At 44.5% G+C, this 26,337-nt stretch overlaps 1 protein-coding gene across 1 annotated transcript in view; it reads left to right on the top strand.

The window, feature by feature from the left end:
• The first annotated feature begins 2,404 nt into the window (after positions 1-2,404).
• Positions 2,405-26,337, top strand: part of kcnh8 (potassium voltage-gated channel, subfamily H (eag-related), member 8) — a 674,720-nt gene continuing 650,787 nt past the window's right edge. Inside the window, exon 1 of the mRNA XM_072508746.1 lies at positions 2,405-2,625. Coding sequence (XP_072364847.1) covers positions 2,550-2,625 — 76 coding nt within the window. The 5' untranslated portion in view covers positions 2,405-2,549. The remainder of the gene's footprint in view (positions 2,626-26,337) is intronic.

Here is a 26,337-nt window from a genome sequence, read left to right as displayed (position 1 = left end):
CTGCCTCCCGCTCTGTGTGAGTGTGTGTGTGAGTGTGAGTATGTGAGAGTGAGGGTGTGAGATTGAGTGTGTGTGTGTGAGAGTGAGTGTGTGTGAGTGTGTGTGTGTGTGAGTGTGTGTGAGAGTGAGTGTGAGTTTGTGTGTGTGTGAGTGAGGGTGTGTGTATGAGTATGTGAGAGAGTGAGTGTGAGTTTGTGTGTGTGAGAGTGAGTGTGTGTGTGTGAGTGAGTATGTGAGAGTGAGCGAGTGTATGAGTGTGAGTTTGTGAGAGTGAGGGTGTGAGATTGAGGGTATGTGTGTGAGAGTGAGTGTGTGTGTGAGAGTGAGCGTGTGAGAGTGAGTGTGTGTGTGTGAGTGTGAGTATGTGAGTGTGAGGGTGTGAGATTGAGGGTGTGTTTGTGAGAGTGAGTGTGTGAGAGTGAGGGTGTGAGTGTTTGTGTGAAATTGAGTGTGTGTGAGTGTGTGTGAGAGTGAGTGTGAGTATGTGAGCGTGAGGGTGTGAGATTGAGGGTGTGTGTGTGTGAGTGAGTGTGTGAGAGTGAGTGTGTGTGTGAATGTGAGTATGTGAGAGTGAGGGTGTGAGATAGAGGGTGTGTGTGTTGGAGTGAGTGTGTGAGGGTGAGGGTGTGTGTGTGAGAGTGAGTGTGAGAGTGAGTGTGTATAAGCGGAAGGTGCTGCTGGTCCTCTCCATCCTGTCTCCCGCTCTGTGTGAGAGTGAGGGTGTGAGTGAGTGTGCGTGTGTGAGGGTGTGAGAGTGAGGGTGTGAGGGTGTGAGAGTGAGTGTGTGTGTGTGAGTGTGAGTATGTGAGAGTGAGGGTGTGAGATTGAGTGTGTGTGTGTGAGATTGAGTGTGTGTGAATGTGTGAGAGTGAGTGTGAGTGTGTGAGAGTGAGGGTGTGAGATTGAGTGTGTGAGAGTGAGGGTGTGAGAGTGAGGGTGTGAGAGTGATTGTGTGTGAGTGTGAGTATGTGAGAGTGAGGGTGTGAGATTGAGTGTGTGTGTGAGTGAGGGTGTGAGATTGTGTGTGTGTGGGTGTGTGTGAGAGTGAGTATGTGTGTGTGAGTGTGTGTGTGAGAGTGAGTATGTGTGTGTGTGAGTGGGTGTGTGTGAGTGTGTGTGAGAGTGAGTGTGTGTGAGTGTGTGTGTGAGAGTGAGTGTGTGTGCGTGTGATTGAGTCTGTGTGGGATTAAGTGTGTGTGTGTGAGAGTGAGTGTGTATAAGCGGAAAGTGCTGCTGGTCCTCTCCATCCTGCCTCCCGCTCTGTGTGAGTGTGTGTGTGAGTGTGAGTATGTGAGAGTGAGAGTGTGAGATTGAGTGTGTGAGTGTGTGAGAGTGAGTGTGTGTGGGTGTGTGTGTGTGAGTGTGTGTAAGAGTGAGTGTGAGTTTGTGTGTGTGTGAGTGAGGGTGTGTGTGTGAGTGTGAGTATTTGAGAGTGTGAGATTGAGGGTGTGTGTGTGAGAGTGAGGGTGTGTGTGTGAGAGTGAGTGTGTGAGAGTGAGTGAGTGTGTGAGTGTGAGTTTGTGAGAGTGAGGGTGTGAGATTGAGGGTATGTGTGTGAGAGTGAGTGTGTGTGTGAGAGTGAGTGTGTGAGAGTGAGTGTGTGTGTGAGTGTGAGTATGTGAGTGTGAGGGTGTGAGATTGAGGGTGTGTGTGTGAGAGTGAGTGTGTGAGAGTGAGGGTGTGAGTGTTTGTGTGAGATTGAGTGTGTGTGAGTGTGTGTGTGAGAGTGAGTGTGAGTATGTGAGCGTGAGGGTGTGAGATTGAGGGTGTGTGCGTGAGAGTGAGTGTGTGAGAGTGAGTGTGTGTGTGAGTATGAGTATGTTAGAGTGAGGGTGTGAGATTGAGGGTGTGTGTGTGAGAGTGAGTGTGTGAGAGTGAGGGTGTGTGTGTGAGAGTGAGTGTGTGAGAGTGAGTGTGTATCAGCGGAAGGTGCTGCTGGTCCTCTCCATCCTGTCTCCCGCTCTGTGTGAGTGTGTGTGTGAGTGTGAGTATGTGAGAGTGAGGGTGTGAGATTGAGTGTGTGAGAGTGAGTGTGTGTATGTGAGAGTGAGTGTGTGTGTGAGTGAGTGTGTGTGTGTGTGATTGAGTCTGTGTGAGATTAAGTGTGTGTGTGAGAGTGAGTGTGAGTGTGGGTGTGTGTGAGATTGATTGTGTGTGTTATTGAGTGTTTGTGAGTGTGTGTGTGTGTGTGTGAGAGTGAGTGTGTGTGTGAGTGGAAGGTGCTGCTGGTCCTCTCCATCCTTTCTCCCGCTCTGTGTGAGTGTGTGAGAGTGAGTGTGTGTGTGTGAGTGTGTATATGTGTGTGAGAGTGAGTGTGAGAGTGAGTGGAAGGCGCTGCTCTCTCCCCTCCTCCCCTTTAGCTCCAGCTCTCCGTGTGGCTGGCTGTGAGGGGAAGGCGCTGTGAATGAGCTGGGAGGGGAAGGCGCTGTGAATGAGCTGGAAGCACACTGCCCCTGCCTCCCTCCCTCCCTCCCTTTCTCGCTCACTCGCTCAGTCCACTCCACACAGCCGCGCAAGTTTGATGGGGAATTTCACACCGCTCGGGAAAAATGCCTGTTATGAAAGGATTATTAGCGCCACAAAACACTTTCTTGGATACCATAGCAACGCGCTTCGATGGGACACGTAAGTTTGTTTTAAATAAAACATTTTCTGGCTTGCGGGTGTGAAGAGTTTGGAAGGCGAAGCGCTGGAGTTGGGATACCCAAACACGGTGCTGAGGGGTTTGCAGAGAAGTTAGTCAGTCTGGAGACTCAGCCAGATCAGAATGGCTCTCATCTGCATCTGAAGATGCCTTTCAATAGCTCGCACCTTCATCCCTGTGCGACTGGCAAAGCTTCTCACCCGCGGTGCCAGTAGATTTTCTTTCAATTAACCTGCAAGCGTTTCATTGACTAAAACCAAACGGGTTCCGCGACGCCACTGTGTGAAGTTTGTTGGTTGAAATTAAACGTGCAGCGTATTTTTCGCTGGGGCTGTGGTCAGTTCACCGTCCTGGGTCCAGGAGTTGCTCTTTTCGGCACAAGTATTGACCAAGGTTTTAGTGTCACAAGCGCTGACTCGGTTTGTGCATTGCTGCTGCTTGACTGGAGAGGAGCGAGAGAGCCTTTGATCAGACAGGAGGGGGTTGACAATGTTACCAATGAGCTGAACTGCAGTTTGGGGTTGCTTTGGAGAATTGGAAGAGCTGGTTGTGCCCCATCGCACTTATCAGAATCTTCTGGATTCTTTTTGTTATTATTGTCGGACTTATTAATTGTCCTTTCTAAATATATTCTTTTTTTTTTACATGATGCAACATTCTGCCGCAGTTTTGTTCAATGTATAAGTTCTGTTTAGGGATGAACTCTATCGCCGGCTGGCTTCTAAAATTAGCCTCGAATACTCAAGAGATGGTCCATTGGCTACTCTGCTGAATTTCAGCCAGCTGATCGATGGTCTTTGTCGCTGAAAGGTCCAGGAGAAGTTGTTTAGTTTGATATCGCGTTGTGTGTGTGTGTGCTCGCCCCCTCAGCTCTGCTAAAGATGGGAGAGAAGTTTCAGCTCCAAGTAAATCGGTACAAATCGGGATTCAGCAAATTGTCCATTAAAGTGAAATCGTCCATTGGAAACCTCGTGTTCTTTTCATGCAGTTCAATGTTCTTTTAAAAATGAAATACACAATCAGCTCTTTCTCACATCGAATTTCCTTTATCATAATCGCTTAGATTGGATTGTCATAGTTGGGTTTAAATTTATATATAAAAAAGCACGACCATGGACGAGATTAACCCAATCAATAGTTCTGTGCGTTCAGTTAATTTAAATCTTTGATAACTGATGAACTTTGCAAACCCCATTCAGATTTTGATCAATGCATTTGTCATGAGGTTGTTTTAAAGATAACCTATACTCAGGGTTGCAAAGCAGTCGATTCGAAAGTTCAGGTGTTTTGTGAGAAAAGGAATGAATTTAACATGATCTATTTATACAAAAAGTCTCGCATCGAGTACTCATCCACCGCACCTCAGAGATCACACTTCAATGTCTAAAAGCAGAAGAAACAATAACTTCACGATGGACTCTTTTAACCAGGGACTGGGAATTCATAAGGACATTTAATCCGCAAATCTCCCTCACAAATAACAATGAACCTCTAACTTGCCGCAGGATGCACCAGTTTACTGCAAATACATGAGGTAATCTTAAATAAACTGACCAAATTAAACATTACTACATCTTTCCCAACAAAATGAGACACGATGCACCAAGTGATTTAACACACCCAGGTGCATAAAATACTGCACATTCCAATGTGCCGCACGAAATATGTAAGTAACATTTAAAAAGCAGCATAAGAGTAAAACAAATCAGGAAATATCAAAGGACGTAACAATATTACAAAAGAAACTCAAAGTTCACCAACTTTAAAATCCCTTTACATCCGAACTTTTGCTTCACTGATATGGAAATTATTTATCAATGTATTAATACAAGATATTAAACCTTTTGTTTCATACTGCAGGAGTGATCTATTTGGTTAGAAGAAATTAATTAAGTCTGTCACCGCTGGAAAATGCTGGCATGAAAACCTAAAGCTTTCTTTAACCAGTTGGCAGAGGGAGGGTTAGGACAGAGGGCTGATTTTCCGAATATGCGCCTTCCGACACAAGCTTACTTGCTGGGAGCACATATCAAAAAATCAGAGTTAAAAAGTTCCACAATACTTAGTCATTTCATTTTAAAGTCATGAGTGAATATTTCATATTTCTTGATCTACTGTCTGGTAGGAAAGAGTCTGTGATGGTGGCATTTATTTGGATAATAATCCCTTTCACAGATGAGTCAAACAATAGTCTGGCAGAATCATACTCATACAAAGCACTGGAGGTGGGAGGGGAATACTTTTGGAGTTGTGAATATTGACTCTAGACCCCATGAAGCCTCTCTCCTTCGGGTCAAATACAGGGGAGGAAAGTTCCTGCTGGTTACCACTTACCACCCAACTTCAGCTTAGGTTTAATAAGTTGAACACCAATTGAAGGAAGCTGATGGAAGCAAGGACACAGAATGCACTTGACCTTATTCCCATCAATCTGTCACAGATGCGTCTGGCTATGGTAGAGTTGGTTGTCATTGAATAGCGTTTTCACAACGATCATTCCCATTATATCATGTGGCGTGAGCACCATCCTGAGTGGGATAGATTAAGAACAACTCTATCAGCTCAAAACTAGTATCCAGGACCTGCTGTGGGCCATTGACAGCAGTGCAGTCTATAATGACATATTATATCAACATGATTGACATATTTCTCAGAACTCCCCCTCAAGCTATTCTAGTTCATTAAATGTAGGAAATTGTGCCTGAAGCTTGACCAGGTGTATTTGAAAATTAGTCCCCAACCTGGTGAAGTGACAGCACAGGACAGCATGCATGCTAAACAGTGAAAGCAGCATTCGATAGACTGAACTAAGTGGTCACACAACCAGAGTTCCCTGCCATCACAGATGCCACTCATCAGCCAATTCAATTCACATCAGGCGACATCAAGAGCTGGCTATGGAAAGGCTACAGGCCCCAACAACATCCCAGCTGTGGTGCTGAATAACTGTGCTCCAGAACTAGTTGCATCCCAGCCAAGCTGTCCCAGTGTAGCTACAACGCTGGCATCTATCCAACAATGTGGAAAGAGAATGCTAAAATGGCTATAGTACAGAGGAAAGCTCTATGGCCCATCATGTTCATGCCGTCTCTCTGCTATAACTACTCAAGCTAATACCACTCACCTGCCTTTACCCATTGCCCTGCAAATATTTTTCTCTTCCAAATGCTTATTGAATTCAGTTTTGAAAGTCCCGAATTAATCAACCTTCACCAAAACATCAGGCACAGCATTCCACATCATGACCACTTACCACATAAAATAGTTCAAAACAAATTCCCAAACACAAGATAAATGATATCCTGCCAATTGTTGTCCTTTTGTCCTACTCCCTATCATCAGCAGAACGCTCAACTAAATTTGCAACAGTGCTATCAAGGCAACACTTACTCACCACTAACCTGCTCAGTTTGGGATCTGTCAAAAGTGGTTTGAATATAGACCAAATTAAAGCCTTGGTTCAAAAATGGACACCGAGCTGGTGTGACAGTGACTGCCCTGAGATTAAAGCAACATTCAAAAGACTGGAGAAAACTGGCAGAAGTTACACCTGGCAGAAAGGAAGATGTGGTTGTTTGAGACCAAACACATCAAGTTGTGAATAGCATCCTAGGCCCAACTATCTTCTTCTGCTTTGTCAATGACCTACCTTCATTAACTAGCCTCAAAGTGTGAGGCTAATTGCTGATGATTGCACAATGTTCAGTTCAATTTGCAATTTCTCAGATAATGAAATAATACATGCACAGGAAGCAAGCTTGGATAATATCAAGGATTGGTCACCCAAGAGTCATGCAATGATTGCTTCCAACTTGAGACAGCTTAACCAGGTCACCTTGACAGTCAATGAGGTTACCATCTTGATTCATCGAAGCTCTCCATCATCCAGAAAATACAAGTGTGTTGAAATAGTCCGTAAGAATTTTAGGCTTTTGTAGGGCTTTGTGAAAGGCTTTGAAAGTCCAAATAAAGAGTTTCACCATATATATTTATCTGTAAAATCATCAAAGAAGTCAGCAAAGTTTGTCAGATTGGGGTTTTATTATCTCAATCCATGTAAGCTGTTTTTAGTCTTCTCAGAAAATAGTTTCTATTAATTTATCTCTCAATTAATGTTGAAGCAATTCGGACGGCATGGTGGCAAAGTGGTTAGCACTGCTGCTTCACAGTGCCAGGGACCCAGGTTCGATTCGGACACCTTGGGTGACTGTTTGTGTGGAGTTTGTACATTCTCCCTGTGTCTCCCTGGGTTTATTTTCGGTGCTCTGGTTTCCTCCCACATTCCAAAGATGTGCAGGTTAGGTGGATTTTAGGTAAATTGACCCTTAGTTTTCAAAGGTGTGATGGGGTTACAGGGATAGGGTGGGGAATGGGCCTAGATGAGGTGCTCTTTCAGAGGGTTGGTGCAAACTTGATGGGCCAAATGGCCTCTTTCTGCACTGTAGGAATTATATAACCTGTAATTGGCTCGGGCACAATGATATCCATTTTTTAATGCAGTACGATATTGGTTTTGTTCCAGTCCTACGCAAACTCAACAATGCCCAAGGATCCCTTCAGAGTTATAATACGTGATCCACAAATTTCCATTGCGTCTCCTTCAACATCCTGAGATGTATGTTTGGCTAAGGGGGTTGATAGTTTTAGTAACATTAATTTATGAAGTAATTTTTCACATTGATTTCAATAACCCTTAGGATATAGCTTTTTAAATTTTCAGCATATCTGCGCGCAACTGGCAAGACCAGTTCTTCTTACCCTTCCTAATTGCCATGAGATGGTAGCAATGTCTCCTCTCTTTGAACCGCCACAGTGTATATGGTAAAGATGATCCCACAATGCTCTTGGATAGGGTGCTTCAGAATTTTGACTCAACAGTGTTGAAGGACTAGTGAGAGATGTCCTAGTCAGGATCATGTGTGTCTTGGAGCAGGATATGGAGGTGACAGTGTTTTCCACCATCTGCTATTCAGGTGGCGGAGGTAGGAGATTTGGGAGGATCAGCCAAAGATGACTTGGCATGTTTCTCCAGCACACCGTACACAGAAATGTGTAAACATTAGTTAAGAATAGGAAAAATGAAAATACTCATGTGAGGTGAAGTGAATTCCAAAGGTGTCCCTCTTGATTCTAATCTCCATTAATACTCTAGATGCTAAAATCAAATGAAAACCGGTAAACATTTCTGACAAAAGAAAGAGACCATACAATTAAAATTGTAGGAGAGTTTTAGATCAATTGAAATGAAAATCGCTTATTGTCACAAGTAGGCTTCAATGAAGTTACTGTGAAAAGCCCCTAGTCGCCACATTCCAGCGCCTGTTCGGGGAGGCTGGTATGGGAATTGAACCGTGCTACTGGCCTGCCTTGGTCTGCTTTAAAAGCCAGCGATTTAGCCCTGTGCTAAACCAGCCTCATCTTGGGCAGACAAACTATAAGGTAAATTCAACACTGATAAAGGTAACGGCTTGCTTACTGGCGGAAAGATTGTGAATCACAAGTCATCTTGCATGGAATAATATAAAACTAAATCAACACAGCGAGATTAAGAAATGAATTGAGAATGATAAGAAATTAATCACTTTTAATGCATGAAAAATATAATACAGTAATTATTAAAGGGTGGTCAAACACTGGAATATATAAGTAGAACAGTAGAGTACAAATCTGCAGAAATTCTATGAAGGCTTTACGAAGAATGTATTGGGCTACACTTGGAACACAGACAGTAAAAACATGTCTTGGGCAGAATTGCGTTAGCTGCCTGCTGGAACATAGATACAGGAATAGACCATTCAACTTCTCAACTTGTTTCGTCATTCAAATTTGGTCATGCTGATCTGTATCTCAAATCCCTCCATCTGCCTTGATTCTGTTACACCTCACCCATTGACTTCAATAGAACTGAATACTGGACAGAGTATTTTGTAAGCTACCAAGAGATGGTATATGTTTTGCAATACTGCCCAAGATGAATTTCTATCCCATTATGCTCAATGCTTGTCACAGGATCACAAACAGGATATTAAATTTAACCTCTTTTAAGTAAAATGTTGGAAGACACAGGTATGTTAATTGAATGGGAGTTTGGATAAATTAACTTCATCACACAACAATCATGTGAAACACTCAGAAAGAACTCTTTTGCCACAGTTATAGCTTTCACCATACAAAGATGCAAAACCAATAGGATATTGGGCAGAATCTTACCTCTGAATGGTCTGACAGAATTAGGAGCTTGCCCAAATATCCTTAAGTGGATGGTGGTTCTGCAGGCAGCCAATTTTGGGGTCACCTATGCTAAAATGCTTCCAGCAGATATGGACTCACTTGGGACCCACTTTTTGCCCTTTGTTAGGCCCACGGTAAATTTCAGCCCAATGAGTCAAGATAGTGCATACAGGCACTTTGAAATGGATTGGCTATTGTAGCACATGAACTAAAGTTGGGAGCTGAAGTCCAGAGTTTGGATTTTGTGAAGTTGGGACATGTCACCACTTCTTCTTCCTTATGTAGATCAATGGCTAGCCTTGTGTAGTTTTCTGATCTGATAGTGTGTGGTACTTGAGTCACAGTGTAGCTGAAATCAGAGCTATCATCTGTGAAATTGACAAGAATGGTAACTATAAAAGAGGCACTGTGTAGGTTGTTAAACTGAATCTTTTAATTACCTGTTGATGGGCAGCAACAGGGGGTCAGTGGAGGATCTATCAACCCCCCTGTAGGTAACCATCAACAGGTAATTAAAGAGCTGGCATTTAGCAATCTACACAACCACCACTGGACAGATTCCATTTTTGTCAATTTCACAGATGGTAGCTCTGAATTTTGTTACACAGAGTCAACTACTGTACTTTCCCTCATTATAGCAGAAAACTATTTAGAGGTTTTGTTTTACGACAAGTTACTGATCGGCAGGGTCTAAAATGGATAAACAGGATTTGGTGACTGAGATATTAACTGGGAAAATGGGGATTCCTTCATTGCGTTATGATCGCAGTTGATGTTATAACTGTAAGGGAAAATTCCAGGATGGAACCCTGGCTCAAAAGATCGTAAATTTTACTTTTCTTTTAGAAAACATGGAGAAACAAGTCACAGGGTGGCTAATTAGTTTTAACAACAGGAGAAAAAAAGACTAAACATGACAAAATTGGATTATGGTACAATACACCTTTACTCCTCCTTTAGTTTAACAGTTACACAGAGGTTTTAAGATTAACATGGATTATGATATCCACGGTAGCATTGTGGATAGCACAATTGCTTCACAGCTCCAGGGTCCCAGGTTAGATTCCGGCTTGGGTCACTGTCTGTGCGGAGTCTGCACATCCTCCCCGTGTGTGCGTGGGTTTCCTCCGGGTGCTCCGGTTTCTTCCCACAGTCCAAAGATGTGCAGGTTAGGTGGATTGGCCATGATAAATTGCCCTTCGTGTCCAAAATTGCCCTTAGTGTTGGGTGGGGTTACTGGGGTATGGGGATAGGGTGGAGGTGTTGACCTTTGGTAGGGTGCTCTTTCCAAGAGCCAGTACAGACCCGATGGGCCGAATGGCCTCCTTCTGCACTGTAAATTCTATGATCTATGATCTTAATCTACAATGGTCTCATTAACACAAAGTCCTTTTTGAACACACAAAATGCCTGTGTTCAAATACCCACACTCTGAACCTAAGTTAGTGTCTGTGGTTTTCTTCTCAGAATCTCCCCAGATGATTGTCATGTGGGAATTTCCAAACTCCATTCCCAAAAACACACTTTAAAATCTTCTTATAATAATGCTTTCCCTTAGCGGTTGGGATTCTGAAATCCTGTCCAGGTTTTCGAAATGAGTCTTTTAAACAAAGCTCCTGCTCCACCTTTAACAGATAATTCAGTGCAGGATTTACACCAACTCCTTTAGGATTTCTTTGTCTTGACAACTGTAAAGAATGTTCACAATTGCTTTAATCTTAATTCCCAAACTGCATTAAAATGGCATCAGTCGTTTGATTTCCGTTTGAAGTCTGCGGTCCCACTTTAAATCTGGTTACTGCAATTGTCTCTTTAACTCAGAACCGTTGTGTACTCTTCCTTGAATTCTTCTGAAAAATACCTTGACCTCTGTTTTCTTAACTCTAACCATCTTAGACATTCTTTCTGTCCCAATTCCCTGGTTATCGGGACTGTAACTTGTTCATTTGGAAGTTTGCATCATTGCAACTCCCTTGTCCTTCTCATCTTCTCCTGACAGGGTTGAGAGATGTTCACACCCCAGTGTCCTGCCTCCAATTGCAATGTATCAAGTTAAAACTAAACTTATAACTTGATGGGAATATTCCAGGATGGAACCCTGGCTCAAAAGACTGGGATTCTCCATCCCGCCAATAGCGGGATCCTCCGTCCCGGCAGTCGGCCAATGGGGTTTCCCATTGTGGGTACCCCAACACCGTCGGGAAATCCATGAGTGTGAGTGCGCTGCCCGCGAAGTGGAGGATTCCGCCGACGGGGAATCCGGCCCCATAACTTTTATTTTTTTTTAGAAAACATGGAGAAACAGAGTGAACTTTAACAAAATAATTTTCCCTTAAAAAGGCCTCCAGTTGCTAAGTAGCGACTGCTACTTCTGTTTACGCTTCGAGCCATACCCCTCTCTAAGTATAATAGAAACACAGTTTGAGCCTGACCAACCCCAGACGTACATACACATTTGTCTAGCATGAATCTAACTATAGGTTTCACCTTTCCAGGCACAGAAACTTTAAACTGAATTGACTTAAAATTATACCTTATTCTTAATGTTTACCAATACAAAATGAATCCCTTAAAACTGCCTTTGTTTTCCTAATAACTGAGAGTTTCATTTCTTCTGTAATTATGGTGAATTATTTTTTATTCTGCATACGAAGCAAAATATTGCAGAACAAAAACAGAATATGTTGGAAATACTCAGCATTTCTGGAGAGAGAAACAGAGTTCATGTTTCAGGCCAGTGAACTTTCATCAGAATTGAGCAAGCGAAAGGACGGGAGAGGGAAGAAGAACTAAAAGGAAAGTCTATGATACGGTGAAGGTAGTGATTAAATAACAAAAGATTCCATGAAATGTTGCTTTTGCAAAACATTGTGCACACTGGAAATCTGAAGTACAAACAGCAACCAATCAGCATTTCTGGTAAAACTATAGAGAGAAACAATCTTTTGGTCAGGACAGGAAGATGCTTTACTCTGCGTACGTTGGAAAGAGAGCAACGAATAGTAATAAACCTCATCCCTCATGACTCTTTCCAAGTTTAAGGGAGAGTGAATTACAAATACAGTTGGGGCATGTTTTGTAGTCTACAAAGAAAGTGGTTGAGGTCTGGGGAGCCCCTAGAGTTATATTAAATATTAAATGGTACTAGCTGCCTCGAGTGGTGTTACTCTGGAAAAGCAAAAGAAAAAAACACGTTAACGCTTTGTGTAATTGCCTCTCTGCTTGTCCCCCACTCTGTCATTCTTCTTACCTCCCTCTTGTTGTTTGTCTTTCTCTCTATGATTCTCATGTGATTTCTCTTTCCGTAATGTCTTTATCGCTTCATCTCTACTTCCCAGATCAGTGTTGTTATGGCAACAGATGTGAGCATTGTTGTAAAAGCATATCGACCAATATGCACACAGAACCACAAATGTTACATTTCTAATAATAACATTGAAACAGTTTCAGGCAGGCGAAGACCTTCAGTCCAACTAGTCCAACTGTCACAGTATTCCCTTGGTACATTTCTAATAGCAGTGAATCCCATATGTTGTCAAGATATTGCCTAGTTGTTTCTTGAACTCCATTAAGGCTTATTTTTCCATGATCCATGTCAGGAATTTGTTCCATTAATGACCCACCCTTTTGGTAAAAAGTTCTTCCTGCATTTGCTGATAGCAACATTACAAGGGTTCGATTGAAGATCTGTTCACCTTGATTTAAGTCCTGAAAGTTTTCCTATCAGTATTTGGGATGCTCACGACCAACTGAGCCTTCAGAGAGTTTGAAAACACCTTTTATTTATTTCCTTTTCCATGGGAAATTAATGTGTTCAGCCATGGTCTAAAGGCCAAGATTTGCTTGTGCAATTTAGTGAGATAAAGAGGTTGATTTTCACTGTTTTACCTCGCGTTAACAGAACACTCGCCACGATATTGGAATGGTCATTGCACAATGGCTACATTTTGCAAGAGGCTTACCACAGGGTGTTCAAAGCACCCATCTGGCTTCGATAATAGGTTGCTCATTTAGCACCCAGAGTTTGCCCGTCAAATTTTCATGAGCCAAAAACCCTTTGCTGCCAGAAATGGTGATCGATAAGTACATTCCACTGATCAGTCGCTCAAAAGTCAGAATCGACTCCTAAACTTTCAGACCAGCATTTATCCCATGCCTCATTACCTGTCAGAAATACCATCAACACTCTCAAGCAAATAACACATTTTTTTTCTTACTCTATTTTTATGATTTTATCAATTTTATACCAAAATATTTAAACAATTTAAAATATTTCAAATGGTCTCTATCACTATCACATCGTTCCTTTTCAACCACTGAACTCTCTTTTTGTAATATATCCAGGATGTCACGTGACTGACAGAGCATGTTGCTGTGATTTCATAGTCTCTTATTATTGAATCTGTGCTACTACATGTGGTAGGCTATATTAGGGGTATCGCGGTACCTAGGTGGGATGTACCTTATACTGTAGTATGAGTGGTAGAACCTGCCTGCTGGTTCATCCCAGCAGGCGGAGCATAAGAGTTTGTGTTTCACCCACAGCAGTCATTCTGTACCGGAGCTGCTGGGGTAATTACTTGTTCATTAAAGCCTTCAACTGGACTACAATCTCGCTTCAGTAGTGATTGATCGTGCATCAATACATTAGTAAAGTAATGCACTGTCATGGTGTCACAGAGAAGTGGGAGATTGGACAATAATCCCTTGGCAACATCCAAAAGCACAACTAAAAAAAACTGATTGAAATCATTGATTTTCAAGAACATTTAACTATAGTATTGCACCTAGCTTAGCTTTAGACATATATCTTTGCAAAATGACTGTTAGTTGAAAACATCCTTAAACCAGCCCTGAGTACTGTGTATCACATACATATTTGTTTTGTGTCATTTAAGACACTAATTTTTAAAAGTAACAGGGAGATGCAAACCTTGTGCATTGCTTTAGAGTAAGTCAGTGTTATTCCATTCATTCTTGTATGCTGAAGGTTGTGGTGCATTGTGTAATTGAAGACATTTGATACCTAGGCTGAGTTAACCAGCAGAAATATGTATTTTAGAATTGGAAACTATCAGAATATCTCAAATTGGTCCTAAATGTTAATCCCTGAGATTATACAACCTTATACACTATGCTCGGAATAATTCATTTATTACCAACCTCGAGATTAAATGCTTTAATTTGCACATAGTGTCTGTTGTGTGGTATTAAGACAACTTTAATCCCTAACTACACCCTCAACTCTGTGTTACGAAACTTTCACTGTGCAATCCTACCTCAGTTCCTTGCCACAGGACAGTTAGGAAAGTTGGAAGAAAATTTTATGCAATTATTAAGTTTAAAATAATAGCTGAAGGAAAGCACTGTCATCTGATTTTTGGGTGGAGACCTAGTGCAGAATTCTCCCAAGCCCCTGCCAGTGTGTTCGATCGTGGGCACATACGGAGAACATGACGGGAGGGCCAGAAATCATTTTACAGTGGGATCTTCCGCTGGTGCATGCCATGCTGGGCCAGGAAATCCGCAGCGGGTAAACATCATTTGCATCCCATTAATGGAATGTAGATGAAGGCCCAAACCCCCATACCAGATTCTCTGTGATGCCCGGCAGGAAGATACGGCAATGTGAACACATTCGTACAACGTGGCATTCAGGTGTCGGGACTCATCTGATAAAAGCCTGAGGCTGTCTCCTGAGTTCAGGATGGCGGCTGTCTATAACCCTGGATCATGGAACACTACAACAGTGGGTCGGGAGAGCATCTGCAAGTGGAATTTCCAGATTAGGTGTCCTGGTTGGCTCAATCTTTCAGCCTCCGAATGTTCCTGGAGATCCATCTGAGGATGTCCATCTTTCAGTTTCAGAGTGCTCCCAGATATCTATCTCCATTTTCAGGAGGTCCACCCTCATTTTTCAACAGTGGGTGAGTGACGTTGGGTACCTTTTCAATGCAGCACCCTGACACAATGGCAGATTACGCCTCATCCAGGCTTACCCCGCCACTCTATATGACATGAAACACCTGGCTATATCATTAATGATTCGGGGCCAGAGGATTTGGCTTGTTTTCTTGCCAGCCTCCGCAGCAGGAAACATTCACACCCCCGCCATGGCACTTGGTCTCAACATTGGGAGAATTCCATCCCTATTTTCAGAGTTTCTAGTCACAACTTCTCCAAGGAGGTTTAAAACTGCAATTCAACTTTAAGGTCCTATTAATGCTCATATGTGAACTGAATTACAACTCTCAAACTCAATCTCAATCACTGTATATAATATCCTCTTCATGTGCCTATTCCATGAATTTAATCAGAGTGTGACGAGTATTTTGTATATACATTGTTGGAAGAGTGTAGTGATTTGCTTGTCTTGGCTCGACTGTTTACTGGTACATGTGTTGAATGAATGAAATATCATTGAGAGTACTAACAAACTACAACACAATATCCTCTGTGGTGGAATCATATTGCACAGTTTTTCTTGTTATGTATCACTGTGATCTCATTAACATTCATTAGTGGTGCAATAGACAATTCTGAACTGATAACATAAAAGGACAAGGAATTCTAAGAAAGAAAAAAAATCTCGTTATTTTTTTTAAAATCTGAGCTCTCCGATATGCACATACAATTATTTCACACTTGTGGAAAGGGTGCTTGTCAGAATGGTGAAATGCTAAGTTTTAGATTTTTGTCCTTTGACTACTTTTGCTCTTAATTTTCTTTTTTTAACAATTCTGCAACAAGTAATAAATAGTACATTTAAATAATTTTTGGAATTTAATCTTCCGAGAGACAAAAGCCGCAAGTGGAAATTCCAAGAAGAATAATCTGAACATACTCCTGACGGTAACTAAATTTGGCTGAGTTTAGGAGCAGACCCCTGGAAGCTGGGAGCATGAGTTGAAGATTCAGGATGTAATCCTGCCGCTATGTTATATTTTTGCCCCTGATTCATATTTTGGGAGCATAACATCACTGAATTTGCCATAATATTTCAAGGTGCCATCAAAGCAAAATCTATTTTGTTTGACTATGCATTGCTGCAAATTTCAAGTGCAACAAAGAACAAAGAACAAAGAAATGTACAGCACAGGAACAGGCCCTTCGGCCCTCCAAGCCCGTGCCGACCATACTGCCCGACTAAACTACAATCTTCTACACTTCCTGGGTCCGTATCCTTCTATTCCCATCCTATTCATATATTTGTCAAGATGCCCCTTAAATGTCCCTATTGGCCCTGCTTCCACTACCTCCTCCGGTAGTGAGTTCCAGGCACCCACTACCCTCTGCGTAAAAAACTTGCCTCGTACATCTACTCTAAACCTTGCCCCTCTCACCTTAAACCTATGCCCCCTAGTAATTGACCCCTCTACCCTGGGGAAAAGCCTCTGACTATCCACTCTGTCTATGCCCCTCATAATTTTGTATACCTCTATCCGGTCTCCCCTCAACCTCCTTCGTTCCAGTGAGAACAAACCGAGTTTATTCAATCGCTCCTCATAGCTTATGCCCTCCATACCAGGCAACATTCTGGTAAATCTCTTCTGCACCCTCTCTAAAGCCTCCACATCCTTCTGGTAGTGTGGCGACCAGAATTGAACACTATACTCCAAGTGTGGCCTAACTAAGGTTCTATACAGCTGCAACATGACTTGCCAATTCTTATACTCAATGCCCCGGCCAATGAAGGCAAGCATGCCGTATGCCTTCTTGACTACCTTCTCCACCTGTGTTGCCCCTTTCAATGACCTGTGGACCTGTACTCCTAGATCTCTTTGACTTTCAATACTCTTGAGGGTTCTACCATTCACTGTATATTCCCTACCTGCATTAGCCCTTCCAAAATGCATTACCTCACATTTGTCCGGATTAAACTCCATCTGCCACCTCTCCGCCCAAGTCTCCAGACAATCTAAATCCTGCTGTATCCTCAGACAGTCCTCATCGCTATCCGGAATTCCACCAACCTTTGTGTCGTCTGCAAACTTACTAATCAGACCAGTTACATTTTCCTCCAAATCATTTATATATACTACAAAGAGCAAAGGTCCCAGCACTGATCCCTGTGGAACACCACTGGTCACAGCCCTCCAATTAGAAAAGCATCCCTCCATTGCTACCCTCTGCCTTCTATGGCCTAGCCAGTTCTGTATCCACCTTGCCAGTTCACCCCTGATCCCGTGTGACTTCACCTTTTGTACTAGTCTACCATGAGGGACCTTGTCAAAGGCCTTACTGAAGTCCATATAGACAACATCTACTGCCCTACCTGCATCAATCATCTTCGTGACCTCCTCGAAAAACTCTATCAAGTTAGTGAGACACGACCTCCCCTTCACAAAACCGTGCTGCCTCTCACTAATACGTCCATTTGCTTCCAAATGGGAGTAGATCCTGTCTCGAAGAATTCTCTCCAGTAATTTCCCTACCACTGAAGTAAGGCTCACCGGCCTGTAGTTCCCGGGATTATCCTTGCTACCCTTCTTAAACAGAGGAACAACATTGGCTATTCTCCAGTCCTCCGGGACATCCCCTGAAGACAGCGAGGATCCAAAGATTTCTGTCAAGGCCTCAGCAATTTCCTCTCCAGCCTCCTTCAGTATTCTGGGGTAGATCCCATCAGGCCCTGGGGACCTATCTACCTTAATATTTTTTAAGACACCCAACACCTCGTCTTTTTGGATCACAATGTGACCCAGGCTATCTACACCCCCTTCTCCAGACTCAACATCTACCAATTCCTTCTCTTTGGTGAATACTGATGCAAAGTATTCATTTAATACCTCGCCCATTTCCTCTGGCTCCACACATAGATTCCCTTGCCTATCTTTCAGTGGGCCAACCCTTTCCCTGGCTACCCTCTTGCTTTTTATGTACGTGTAAAAAGCCTTGGGATTTTCCTTAACCCTATTTGCCAATGACTTTTCATGATCCCTTCTAGCCCTCCTGACTCCTTGCTTAAGTTCCTTCCTACTTTCCTTATATGCCACACAGGCTTCGTCTGTTCCCAGCCTTTTAGCCCTGACAAATGCCTCCTTTTTCTTTTTGACGAGGCCTACAATATCACTCGTCATCCAAGGTTCCCGAAAATTGCCGTATTTATCTTTCTTCCTCACAGGAACATGCCTGTCCTGTATTCCTTTCAACTGACACTTGAAAGCCTCCCACATGTCAGATGTTGATTTGCCCTCAAACATCCGCCCCCAATCTATGTTCTTCAGTTCCCGCCTAATATTGTTAGAATTAGCCTTCCCCCAATTTAGCACATTCATCCTCGGACCACTCTTATCCTTGTCCACCAGTACTTTAAAACTTACTGAATTGTGGTCACTGTTACCGAAATGCTCCCCGACTGAAACATCTACCACCTGGCCGGGCTCATTCCCCAATACCAGGTCCAGTACTGCCCCTTCCCTAGTTGGACTGTTTACATATTGTTTTAAGAAGCCCTCCTGGATGCTCCTTACAAACTCCGCCCCGTCTAAGCCCCTGGCACTAAGTGAGTCCCAGTCAATATTGGGGAAGTTGAAGTCTCCCATCACCACAACCCTGTTGTTTTTACTCTTTTCCAAAATCTGTCTACCTATCTGCTCCTCTATCTCCCGCTGGCTGTTGGGAGGCCTGTAGTATACCCCCAACATTGTGACTGCACCCTTCTTATTCCTGATCTCTACCCATATAGCCTCACTGCCCTCTGAGGTGTCCTCTCGCAGTATAGCTGTGATATTCTCCCGAACAAGTAGCGCAACTCCGCCTCCCCTTTTACATCCCCCTCTATCCCGCCTGAAACATCTAAATCCTGGAACGTTTAGCTGCCAATCCTGCCCTTCCCTCAACCAGGTCTCTGTAATGGCAACAACATCATAGTTCCAAGTAGTAATCCAAGCTCTAAGTTCATCTGCCTTACCCGTAATGCTCCTTGCATTAAAACATATGCACTTCAGGCCACCAGACCCGCTGTGTTCAGCAACTTTTCCCCGTCTGCTCTGCCTCAGAGCCACACTGTCCCTATTCCCTAGTTCTCCCTCAATGCTCTCACCTTCTGACCTATTGCTCCCGTGCCCACCCCCCTGCCATACTAGTTTAAACCCTCCCGTGTGACACTAGCAAACCTCGCGGCCAGGATATTTATGCCTCTCCGGTTTAGATGCAACCCGTCCATCTTATACAGGTCACACCTGCCCCGGAAGAGCTCCCAGTGGTCCAGAAAACGGAAACCCTCCCTCCTACACCAGCTGTTTAGCCACGTGTTTGTCTGCTCTATCTTCCTATTTCTAGCCTCACTGGCACGTGGCACAGGGAGTAATCCCGAGATTACAACCCTCGAGGTCCTGTCTTTTAACTTTCTGCCTCGCTCCCTGAACTCCTGCTGCAGGACCTCATGCCCCTTCCTGCCTATGTCGTTAGTACCAATATGTACAACGACCTCTGCCTGTTTGCCATCCCCCTTCAGGATTCCCTCTACCCGTTCGGAGACATCCTGGACCCTGGCACCAGGGAGGCAACATACCATCCTGGAGTCTCTTTCACGTCCACAGAAGCGCCTATCTGTGCCCCTGACTATAGAGTCCCCTATTACTATTACAAAGTTTAGTTTCATTGTGGCAATAACAACAGCAACTTGCATTTATATAGCCTTACTAATATTGTAAAACATCTCCGGTGCTTATCAGGACAAAATCAGATAAAACCTGATGCCGAGTCAAATAGGAATTGGGACAGATGAACAAAAGCTTAGTTTTTAAAATATGTTTTATAAATTTAGAGTACCCAATTCATTTTTTCCAATTAAGGGGCAATTCAGCATGGCCAATCCACCTACACTGCATATCTTTAGGTTGTGGGGGCGAAACTCACACAAATACGGGGACAATGTGCAAACTCCACACGGACAGTGACCCAGAGCTGTGATTGAACCTGGGACCTCAGCGGCGTGAGGCAGCAATGCTAACCACTGCGCCACCGTGAAGCCCTTCCAATAGCTTAGGTGATGAAGTAGATTTTAAATAGGGTCTTAAAGGAGGTGAGGGAGGTTGAGAAGCAAAGAGGTTTGGGGAAAGATTTCCAGAGCTTCCAGCTGAGATAGCTGAAGGTATAGATGCTATTTTGGAACTGTAGAATGCTTGATAATTTACACATTGTCCACATTCCAAAGGCCTATTTTAGAACCTCAGATATTTATCTAGTTGCTTTTTAAAGAGTTTGGTATGCATTATTTCTTACTGGGTAGAAAATAACCTTTAAATTTCTGGTCTTGCTTGAATTTTATTGATTTTGGTCTCGTCTTCCGATGGTTAAAGTTAAAATTTATGTCTCAGTACTTTAAATGGCTGCATTATTTTTTATTGATTTTTTTTCCCCCAAACAGGGAGCCAAGTTCTATGAATCAATATATAGAATAGTGTTTAGAATATGAGAATCATTCTCACTATTCTCTTCCAAACTTTACCAAACGGCACTATATTGGCCGTTATTCTCCGGTTGTTGGGATTCACTTTTCCCGCTGGAAGCACACCCCCGCCAGTGCGTTTTGTGGCAGCATGGAGTCGTTTCATTGGGAAATCCCATTGACAAGCGGTGGGAGGATAGAATTCCGCCACCAGCGAATGGCGCACGACCGAGAAACAAGCGGCTGGGGGATGGGAGAATCCTGCCCATTGTAAAGGTAAATTTATTGCTGAGTTATATGAGATTGAAATGATATTTATACCGACAAGAAGATATTCTCAGAATGCATTCCAGTACTTGGTTCACTGGGACAGGTGTGAATTGCATTTCAAATTTTAACCAGAGGTATCTATTACAGCATAAAGAATGCTGAAATATATTTATGCGCCTATAAATATTGTTTGAAGAAGTTGGTTTTTGACTAAGCATTAAAACTGCCAAAACAGCCAATCAGCTAATTTGTTGCCTTTGATCTGTCTAATAATAGGCTAATGCATGTTTAATATTAGACTAATTCAGGCCCTATAAACACTCTGAAACACATGAGTATCTTGAGATCCACTTTTAACATCAATTACATTGCCTGTTACCATTTTTTTTTGTCATAACCAAGATTCTATCTGAAATATTTAAACACATTAATGCACATTGTATATTAATGCCAGTCAATTTAACACTCCAGTTTTAATTTCACATTTAAACTTGCAATTTAATATTCAAATAGCCTGAACACAAAGCAATTAGCATGGCTCCGGTAATTAAAGAGCTGGACGGGGGTTGTAGTATTAATCACAACTCATATTTTATTCTTGATATGAAATTGTTCGTGTATCTTTCAATCAGGTTTCTAATTCTCTTTCCTGATTTTATTCATCGTATTGAGGTCACCAGAACTTGTAACAAATCACATGCAATGTAGAAAAGAAATCAATAGCTTTGACGTTAAGTAAGTATGAATGTGAACTTTCACTGCATTTTCTACTTGAATAAAATACAAAATTGTACAAATAGCTTACTGTAACATGAAGATAATGCACACGTGCACACTCGTCCCAGGGAGTATGCACGACAGCTACATCCTGGAGCAGTCAAACATCCCCTGCCTCTTTGAGGATCACCCCAGGATGGGCAGCTGGCTCTTGGGGGATAAGGAGTACCTGCAGAGGACTTGGCTAATGACGCCACACGGAGGACGTAGAACGAAATGGAGACCCGGTACAACGAGGCCCATGTAGCCACACAGTCTGCCATTGAGCAGTGCATCGGACTGCTCAAAATATGGTTCCGAGGCCTCGACCGCTCAGGTGGTGCCCTCCAGTACACCAACCAGAGCGTCACCTGCGTTGCGGTGGTCTGTTGTGTCCTCCACAACCTGGCATAGCAGTGGGACAATGTGCTGGAGGTTGGTGATGAGGAACATGTGCCCACCACCGAGGAGGAGGACGAGGATGATGAGGAGGTGCTGGACCATCAGGGGCTGGAGGACCATCCTGGGGAGGAACCAAAGGATCAGCCAGAGGCTGCAAGTTAGGCAGCAGCTGCGAGGATCCGGCAAGTCTGGAGAACCAGGGGGGCCCTCATACTCGGCCGCTTCACATAGGACGTGGCTGGTCCATCATCGATACCTTACCCACTCTCCACCTTCATTTCCCCCCCTCCCAGGGTGTGTGTCACATCACTCCAAGGTGCTGGGACTGTGTCGGTACTGTCAGCAGGTACTGTTGAGGGCAGGGGGTGATGATAACCCGCAGAGAGCTGGGCGCTGGTGCTCCTGGATCAATGCCAGTCTGACCCCTGCCTGCCTGCTGAGTGCTCGCTCACACCCATCACCTGCATGTGGTGTGCATCGGGAGGGCGAGATGCATGGAGAGATGGGCCAAAGGTTCGGAGGTCAGGCCGCATTGCGCAAGAAAGTGGCAGAGACGTCATACTGTTTCTGGTCAAGGACCTTTACTGTGTCACAGATGTCCAACAATTCTCCACTCCCCTGATGGTGCCACCCCACTCTCCCCACAACCCCCTAACCCCCCTCACCTCCTACCTACTGCCCCGCCCTTCCCCCCCCCTTCCCCGGTGCCCTCAGTGATCCTCAACGTGCTTAACCTTCCTCGCTCTACCGCTATGTCTTGGTGTGTATCCAGGATGTACATCTGAGGAGGCAGCCAGCTGCTTACCTCATCCTGTGACCTTCAGTGCCCCTGACCGGCATCCTCTGGGGGCTCTGGGGGCCGGAGGGTCTCGGCTCACTTGTCGGCCACACATGCACAACCATACCGCCCTGTCCCGTGTGCTGACTGTGAGACGCAGCCTCATCAGAGGGGTGGAACTCAGGAGAGCTGGTGGCCACCATTGCCACTCCATGGGATGGATCCGGGTTGGCACCTGGCACTCTCTCCTCCCGTTCGGAGTCCATATGGCCTCAGGGTTCACTTTGGGATGGAAGGGCAGCTGGTATGAGCCCCACCTGCCCCTGCGTCATCTGGCTCTGTAGCCCTGGCAGATCCCCAATGTCTGCACCATCGTGTCGATGACCTTAGCGATGCTCCTCACTGACTGGGCCATAATCTGCAATGTCTGGGAATGCCCATCTGTGACTGGGACTGGCTCCGTAGCGCTTCGTCCATTCCTATATGAGAGCGGGACATGTCCCACAGCATGTCATCAAGATCAGCCTGGTGCTGGGTCACATAATAATAATAATAATCGCTTATTGTCACAAGTAGGCTTCAATGAAGTTACTGTGAAATACCCCTAGTCACCACATTCTGGCGCCTGTTCGGGAAGGCCGGTATGGGAATTGAACCTGCGCTGCTGGCCTTGTTCTTCATTACAAGCCAGCTGTTTAACCCACTGTGCTAAACCAGCCCCTAGTGAGTCGGACATTCTGCCGAGTCCCTCAGTCATGGCCATCACCAACTGTGCTATGCCTTGGATACCTCCACTACTCGTGCCAGCATTGTGCACAAGGATCTCCACTGCGGTCGCCACCCTAGCATTGCCGGAGACATCTCCTGCGCCCGTAGCCGCTGGGACTCCAATCGGCTATGGATCTGCTGGAGTGTTGTTGACATCTCCATCCAAATGTCCCGGCCGCTCCATCATGTCTCCATCAGCTTCTTCCCCGCTGTTACCAGACTCCTAAATTTCCTTAGTTTCCTGAGGAAGTATAGGTGCTGTTGTGCTTTCTTGGTGGTAGCATCGACGTGGGTGGACCAGGACAGATTTTTGGAGATGTGCACCCCTAGGAATTTGAAACTGCTAACCATCTCCACCTCGGCTCCATTGATGCTGACAGGGGTGTGTACAGTACTTTGCTTCCTGAAGTCAATGACCAGCTCTTTAGTTTTGCTGGCAGTGAGGGAGAGATTGTTGTCGCTACACCACTCCACTAGGTTCTCTATCTCCCTCCTGTATTCTCACTCGTCGTTATTCGAGATCCGGCCCACTATGGTCGTATCGTCAGCAAACTTGTAGATGGCGTTGGAACCAAATTTTGCCACGCAGTCGTGTGTGTACAGGGAGTGGAGTAGGGGGCTAAGTACGTAGCCTTGCGGGGCCCCGGTTTTGAGGACTATTGTGGAGGAGGTGTTGTTGTTCATTCTTACTGATGGTGGTCTGTGGGTCAGAAAGTCGAGGATCCAGTTGCAGAGTGGGGAGCCAAGTCCTAGGTTTGGAGCTTTGGTATGAACTTGGCTGGGATTATGGAGTTGAAGGAGAAACTGTAGTCAATAAATAGGCGTCTGATGTGGGAGTCCTTGTTGTCGAGATACTCTAGGGATGAGTGTAGGGCCAGGGAAGTGGCGACTGCTGTGGACCGGTTGCAGCGGTATGCGAATTGCAGTGGATCAAGGTGTTCTGGGAGTATGAAGGTGATTTGCTTCATGACCAACCTCTCGAAGCACTTCATTACGACTGAAATCAGGGCCACCGGACGGTAGTCATTGAGGCACATTGCCTGGTTCTTCTTTGGCACCGGTATGATGGTGGTCTCCTTGAAGCAGGTGGGGACCTCGGAGTGGAGTAGGGACAGGTTAAAGATGTCCGCGAACACCTTTGCCAGCTGGACCGCGCAGGCTCTGAGTGCACGACCAGGAATCCCATCCGGGCCTGTCGCCTTCCGAGGGTTCACTTTCAGGAAGGCCGATCTGACTTCGGAAGCTGTGATGGTGGGTATGGGTGAATTATGGGCTGCTGGGGCAGTCGACAGCGGATTGTTGGTTACCTGCTCGAACCGAGCATAGAATGCATTCAGTTCATCGGGGAGGGGTGCGCTGCTGCTGGAGATACTGCTCGGCTTCGCTTTGTAGCCCGTTATGTTGTTTAGTCCTTGCCACAACCGCCGAGAGTCTGCCTGTGACTCTAGCTTGGTTTGATATTCTCTCTTGGCATCTCGGGTGGCTTTGCGGAGGTCGTACCTGGATTTCTTGTATAGGTCAGGGTGGTCTGACTTGAACGCCTCAGATCTGTCCTTCAGTAGGGAGTCAATCTCGCGATTGAGCCATGGTTTCCGGTTGGGGAATGTACGTACTGCTTTCTTTGGCACGCAGTCGTCCACACATTTGCTGATGAAGTCTGTGACGGTGGTGGCATACTCATTTAAGTTGATCACTGAGTTCTTAAATATGGACCAGTCCACTGTCTCTAAGCAGTCACATAAGAGCTCTTCTGTTTCCTCGGACCAGCACTGCATGACCTTCTTAGCTGGATTCTCCCGCTTGAGTTTCTGCTTGTATGCCGGGAGAAGGAGCACCGTCTTATGGTCTGATTTCCCAAATTGTGGTCGGGGGATGGATCGTTAGGCGCCCTTGATTTTTGAGTAGCAGTGGTCAAGAGTGTTGTCGCCCCTGATGGGACAGGAGATGTGCTGGTGGAATTTTGGCAGTACACTCCCAAAAGGTCTCTGGCCATGATGAACAAGGCCTCTTCTTGGCTGAAATGAGCGTGTGTGGGGAGTGTAGTGCTTCAAAGCGGCTGCAGTCTCTCGAGTGCAAATCCCGAGCCTGGCGAATCGGCCACCGATTTGCACTGGAATTGCACTAGTTCCATGTGCCATCGATGCTTGTCTAGTAACGGATCTGAACACTCTGGGTGCGGCGCCGCTTTCGTGGCCGTAGAACACCGGGTTCAAAACAGGTTCAAAAACAGCTTCTTCCCCACTGTTACCAGACTGCTGAATGACCTTCTTATGGATTGAACTGATATCTTCTCGCATCTTCTCTACTGAGTAGTACTACACTCCGTATGCTTCACCTGATGCCTATGTATTTATGTATACCCTATGTTTTCTCATGTTTGGAACAATCTGTCTAGACTGTACGGAGAACAATACTTTTTACTGTACCTAGGTACAAGTGACAATAAATCAAATCAAATCCAGTCGCACAGTGGTCGACATTGTTGCTTCACAGCGCCAGAGACCCAGGTTCGATTCCTGGTTTGGGTCACTGTCTGTGCAGTCTGCACATTCTCCCTGTGTCTGCGTGGGTTTCCTCCCACATGTCCAGAAAGATGTACTGTTCAGTGAATTGGACATTCTGAATTCTCCCTCTGTGTATCCGAACAGGCACCGGAATGTGGCGACTGAGGGATTTTCACAGTAACTTCATTGCAGTGTTAATGTAAGCCTACTTGTGCCACGAGTAAAGATTATTATTGTTATTATTATTCTAAATCCACCAATTCAATCCTGGCATCAGCACATCGTCTCTGAGACAGACTCCTGACAGTCGCTCTGCAACGTGATTGGTTTAAGATAACATTTTGATTTATAAGTTAGAAGGATTACAGCTACCCCTGAGTGTATCAAGTGAAACAGGAATGCCATCTGAACAATATATATTCGGGTTGAAGAATGCAATGCAGTGCTAAGGTGGTTAGACACTTTAGTCCTCATATATAAATACAAAAGTCTGAAAGTTATCATGCCTAAACTTTCTATCACATTGTATTTTAGAATACAGAATGATATTTTCCATCACTGGAAATGAGCATTCGAAAAAAAATGGCTT

Source organism: Scyliorhinus torazame, chromosome 6, assembly GCF_047496885.1.
Source record: "Scyliorhinus torazame isolate Kashiwa2021f chromosome 6, sScyTor2.1, whole genome shotgun sequence".
NCBI lineage: Eukaryota > Metazoa > Chordata > Chondrichthyes > Carcharhiniformes > Scyliorhinidae > Scyliorhinus > Scyliorhinus torazame.
Note: the sequence above shows the minus strand (reverse complement) of the source record. Positions and strands in the feature narration are given on the sequence as shown.